The sequence below is a fragment of the Colias croceus genome, chromosome Z, assembly GCF_905220415.1.
Source record: "Colias croceus chromosome Z, ilColCroc2.1".
Classification (NCBI taxonomy): Eukaryota; Metazoa; Arthropoda; class Insecta; order Lepidoptera; family Pieridae; genus Colias; species Colias croceus.
Window position 1 is genome coordinate 3,881,793 of NC_059568.1, and position 6,249 is coordinate 3,888,041.

The following is a 6,249-nucleotide window of genomic DNA, read 5'->3' on the forward strand; positions in this document are numbered from 1 at the left end:
AAACAAATTTCTCGTATAATATCACATTGAAATATTTTATTACAATGAAAACATTTGAATCTGAGTTTATAAAAATAAAGGTTTGCATTGTTTTTGCAACACAAAGCAAAAATGAGAAAATTTTCCATGGAATTTTTTCACTTCAGTGGACTGGAGCTTAATAAATATTTTTGATAATTGTGTCGACGGGAAAAATATCGATATAATTGGTATAATCCGTATTAGAAGTGGGCGTATCGTTAACGATAACTGATTTCGTTACACAACGATACACCTTAAACGGAAGGATCTCCCGTGCCCACGCTTCCTTGGAACCTTCGAAAGCGTCCCCTCCAAGCAGGGGTGGGCTTCGTATATAAATATTCGCCTAAGGCGTCGAGACGGAGAAGTTTCGCAGTCGACTCGTAGGCAAGGCCGTCCCCGCCCAACATGCGAGGGATTCGGAGCCCAGTGGTCAGTTTCATTTATTAAGAGTTTTTCAAATTCGTTTCGAGTGTTACATTTGCGGTTTTATCGTTTTTCGGTTTAAATTAAAAATGTGGTTTTTAAACTAGTGTATTTTAGCCGCGCGAAAATTACAATACATAAATATTTAATATCACGTAGTTTGACAAATCAGTAGCAGGTTCCAATGTTAGCTCTGGTTAAATTTACTCTTCAAACTTTACATGGAAAGCTATTACGTGCCTGTTACTTACTAATCGACAAATGTTGTCCGAACAAACAAATTGTGTTGACGCATATTTCACGTTACAAAAATAACGCATATAAAATAGGTGTTAAATGATGAAAAGCTTATTTGGTTGTTGTAAATACGGAGTGATTTTATTACTGTTGACGTTTTATATTACAATTTTACTCAGATTCGAGCGAAAGCTGTTTTTGTTAAATTTAAAAGTACACGCCGTATTGTTTAAATTTTTTATTTTGTTCGGCAACAAAAGATCAGTACGATTTTAACCTACTTTGCTTTTTGGCGATATCCGTAAGTTCAAATGTTTGTAATGAAAGGGAAAGCACAAATCCTCGTTTAAGTTTATAAACACAACAATAGGTAGAACGTAATATTACTCACAAGTTTATATAATCGATTGTTGTGCCAAATATGGAAACGCTCAACTAAATTTGGTTTGTCCTAATACCTAAAGCGTGTATCGCCATATTTTTTACTTTCTCATATAAAAAAGCGGACACATAATAATAATGATGCTTTAACCAGATAGCGGACACTATTAATTAAATTATCAGTTTTCCGCGTAATTGCATTATATTTTCCCTTTAACATATTGAATTTCACATTAAATGTGAAAAAGCAATATAATTTTACCTGCATCATTTCATATTGAATTCATAGCATTAAAAAATATCATACATTTTTATCCGCCATTGAAAAGAAGGCACTGACCTATGTCACACGTTTTTAGACGAAGGAAAAGTGACATCGTGGAAACAAGCTTTTTCCTGTTTTCCGCATTATTACCTGTAATTAATTTTATGATTGTAATTCTAAAGAAGCTATTTATATCACTAGAGATAGAATATTACAGGGGTCCTATTAAATATTGAGGTTATGGCTTCGGGAGCCAACTATTAAACCTTTTTTATATGGTATTTAAAAGTTATTATTTAAACTATAAAAAAAACGATTTTTCAGGAAATCTCAGTCCCAAAATCTTTGCGGGTTAATTTATATCATCCCAATATAAATAACTTAATAATAAATTGCTCGTGAAATTAAGTACCAGGGCCTCAGAAAATAAAAGTGGTGCCCTGTCAAAATTACGTGCTCTCAAAATATTGGTATCGTTACAAATAAATATATCGTTATATAATCGCGGGGTCACGAGCGATCCCAATTCATATGTAATTATAACAGTAACATAATATTATGAAAATTTTGTTGATATTCATCGAGGTTTGTCTGAGCGCCATTTAATAGTCTCGTCGTGTCTATATCGCATTGTTTTGTTAGTATATAATTAGGTTTACTTCTGTATTGATAGCTTTTTTTTGTATTTTATTTAATATTTATTGTACAAAATTGGAAAGCTCATATCTTTTTAGTTATTAATCATAAAAATAACAATTGATATGTAAAAGCAAATTTGATCTATTCTATAGTTTTAATAAATAGGTATAGCCTTAAATGCATTCTCCACTATAAAAAAAAAGGTGGATAGCACTTTATATGGAGATATGTATAATTACTTTTTCTAGTTGAGAAAGCGGATTTAAAAGGTTATTGCTTGTAATAAGCATGTAATTCTATGAGCAGAATCATTTACATAAAGAAAGTATAATTGTAATTTAATGTACCATAAAGTATTTTTAATTTGAGTAAAATGATTAGTCTGTTCTTCAAAAATTGAACGCCCATAAAAATTATACGACATGAAAATAGGACGTTAATATTTAAGAGTTAAATTAATTAATAATAAAATTAATTATTTAATGATAGAACTCTACATGCATTTTCCAAGAAAATATCGCTTGAATCAAGTCTTCTTAATTAATTAATATCGATTACTTATAAATACGGTATCCAAGAACTCAAAGCAATTTGATAAAAGCTAGAATACAATATCATAATTTGCGAACAAGTTCAAACAAAATTACGACGATCGATAAATGTACACGACGAATTACTATCCATTACTGTTACTGAGATATATATCCAGCCAATTTATTATACTCATTCATTAATTCACGACCAATAATAAATTAGCAGGTACATTGGCAGTTGGCACATACTTATCGAAATGTACCATAGGTCATATTGTATTTAAAACTCTTATATAATACGCGACAGTCACATAAAAAGTTGTTTAATAAATTCCAAAATGGATTACGCTGACGCCACATCATTATTCTTGTTTGTCCATTTAATTTGTTAATAATATCAGTGCGATACGTTTCTCTTTAAGCCTCCCAGTCGTAAAAACTCTACATGTAATTTCGCCTGTCCGTTCGCGTAAATTGTGCTAATGAACATACATACACTTTCAAATTTCCACATACCACTTATATAACCCTCTAATATAATAAACAATTTTTATATTTAACACTCTAGAGATAATAAATCATCAGAAAGTAGCGCCTTGATCTGCAAGCGTCGAAGAATCGATCGACTGGATCTTTCCAATATTCACTTATTTATTGGAAACGATATTAGTCACATATTTAAATGTCAGGAAAACCAAAATTTAATTTTAATCAATAGTACAGCTGTAAATAGCTAAACAGCTTTTTAAACAATAATATAAAAAAATAAAATCAGCTGTCGAAAAATTAGAAATACATAGTTCTTATCTAAAATAAACTTTATGACCGCAAAGTATCTTGTTTATGGTCAATCATGATATCTTTTACTTAAATAAATGACGCAATTCGTCCTACATGGATTTATAGATATACATGTCGGCGACCGGATCGTCCGTATTGTATAACAATGCAGGTTTAAGGCTTTGTTTGTGATAATGAGATAATTAAAACGTCAACTTTCCCCATGGTTGCCTTAACGGTACAAACGTGTACTAATACACGACTTCCTACTTCAGCATCGGCTCAACTGGTTGATGTGTCTCACTTTCCTTTTGTTCTTGTTATGCAATCATAATAGTTCTAATAAACAAGTAACAAGTGCACGAGTGAAACTTTTTGGGCCAAGATTAAGATCAACTTTCGTCTAAGATATTATATCAATAACATAATACCCATTGTTTAAACTCGATTCTTGTTTAATAGTTACATGGCTGTGCGACTTTAATAGCTATGCGTTCCGCTCGCGTGATAACATTGTCATTAAATTGTTATTGTTATGTTTTTTCTTTTGTTGCAGATTGCCCTTGCGGTAATCCTCTATGTCGCTCTGGTATCGGGCAAGGCGTTGATACCTCAAGAACAACAACCGCAGCAGCAGTTACAGAAGGTAGATCGTAAGGATGTCGCACAGAACCGTGATGGCTACGATTACCCAGCGCCGAATGATGTAGTTACTCCATTCCAGGATGGCCCACATCTAGGCGATGACCACGACATAGGTGATCATCATGATCATATCGAACACGATCACCACGAAGAGCACCATATTGAAGAGCACCACGAACATGATGATCACCACGACCACCACGATCATCACGACCCTGGCTTTTGGAAGAAGAAATTAATCTGGAAACCGGGATGGAAGAAGATTTGGAAACCAGCCAAGAAACAAATATGGAAGCCTTCCTGGAAGAAGATCTGGAAACCTTTATGGGTGGATATTAAAGTTCCTGTATGGAAAGAGATCAAGGTTCCTGACTGGAAAAAGATTTACAAACCGGAATGGAAACCTATCAAAGTTCCGGCATGGAAAGAAGTGAAAGTACCAGATTGGAAGAAAATAACTGTTCCCGTATGGAAAGATATAGTAGTACCAGGTTGGAAGGAAATTCAGGTCCCCGCTTGGAAGAAGCTTTGGAAACCCGAATGGATCAAGGTCGGAGTACCCGGTGAAAAATACTTGGGCAAAGACCATGATGGCTGGGAATATACATCGCATGACCTTTGGAAAAAGAAGCTCATTTGGAAACCAATTTGGAAGAAGTACTGGAAGCCAGGTAAAAAGCAAATCTGGATCCCGGATAAGAAACTAGTTTGGAAAGACGAGTGGAAACAAATTTGGAGAACCGAGAAAAAGCAGATCTGGATTGATGACAAGAAACTCGTCTGGAAAGAGGCCTGGCAACAAATCTGGAAACCATCGAAAAAACTGATCTGGGTACCTGACAAGAAATTGGAATGGAAGGAAGCTTGGAAACAGATCTGGGTACCTGACTGGAAGCAAATTTGGGTTCCTGGAGTGAAGAAGATTTGGCGTCCGGTTTGGATATCAGAGTGGTTCCCTTCACCAGATCATCACGAGCATGTCCATGAACACGGCTGGGACAGAAACGATAATGCCGAAGCTGGAAATGAGATATCTACCAATACCGTACCCGTTTCAGATCAACCGACTAGTACACCACCACCTCAAGCGATCATGTGGAAATTCCCAAAGTAAACGTATACTCGTAGCCTACTCGTACTTACTCGAACGCGATTCGCAAACGGATTCAATGTATTGATAAACATTCCTGTCCCGGGAATCATTGCCATATTATGAAGACAATAATTATTATGATTATTGTAGGAACGGAAGCATGGCATCAAGCACCGCAAATAGGTAAATATGATTTGTATTAAATCTATTTGCGTGGCGAAGTATATTATATGCGATGCGATGTTTCTATTGATGTTAAATTAGGGTCACATTTTATAAAACGCATCGGCTCTGCGTTGTGACGTAAGTAGTTCCTAGCATGTAAGCGACACAGTCTGTGTCATGAAGCGGCTTAAAATTATTTATGTCATTATTTGCAAAAAAGCTTTAAATGTTAAACTTAAGACAAGGAGGAAGTTTACGGCTATGAGTTGATTATATTATTTTCCAAGTGCCACAGTATCGGCTTCATTGATGCCAAAGTCATAGAGGCGTGGTTTGCTCAACCGCAGTAGTTTTGCTTGTGTTCAACTGAGACACACGGGAGTGATGCGGGAACCTTCAAGAAATGGTTTACTTTTTGCCCTTAATTGAATGACTGATAACGGTTACCCCACTGATGTTTGTGCGTTGTTGTTTTGTGAAAATTAGGTTATTATTATTTTTAAGTTGATTATAGCGAAACCAAAATACATGTTAATGTTAATGTTTTAAATAAATGTCGTTCGTTAATAAATTAACTTTCATTTCCTCTTGAAATTATAAATTTATGCAATTCTATTTTATGTAACATGCGGGTTTTAATATTTCAGCAATTATTTATTTATAACTAGCGGTCCGCCCCGGCTTCGCCCGTGGTACATATTAACGTTTTCTCTACATAAAATCCATCCTCGTACTTCAAGAAATATAATAAAAAAAGAATTATCGAAAGTTCGTTCGTTCAGCCGTTCTCGAGTTATGCGCTTACCAACACATTTTGCGATTCATTTTTATATATGTATAAGAAGATGAATATCATAATAATTATTAGATGACATTAATTATTATAAGTAATGAGATTTAAAAATAATAGAAAAAGAAATGTTAATAGCGATTTGGAATTTGAACCCACTTTTTTGCAATAGACTCTACTTTGTGACCAACAAAATAATCATAAGCGAAATTTTGTCATTATAATATGTAAATGATTGGGTGGAAGAAAGTCCACTCCTGCGCAAATATATTCC

The 6,249-nt window shown here is 34.3% G+C and overlaps 1 protein-coding gene across 1 annotated transcript; it reads left to right on the plus strand.

Annotated features, from left to right (window-relative positions):
• The first annotated feature begins 389 nt into the window (after window positions 1-389).
• Window positions 390-5,756, plus strand: LOC123705429. The gene is made up of 2 exons (XM_045654189.1): window positions 390-453; window positions 3,839-5,756. Exons 1-2 carry the CDS (start codon window positions 430-432, stop codon window positions 5,039-5,041), a joined length of 1,227 nt encoding a protein of 408 aa, XP_045510145.1. The 5' UTR covers window positions 390-429; the 3' UTR covers window positions 5,042-5,756.
• The last annotated feature ends 493 nt before the right edge of the window (window positions 5,757-6,249 follow it).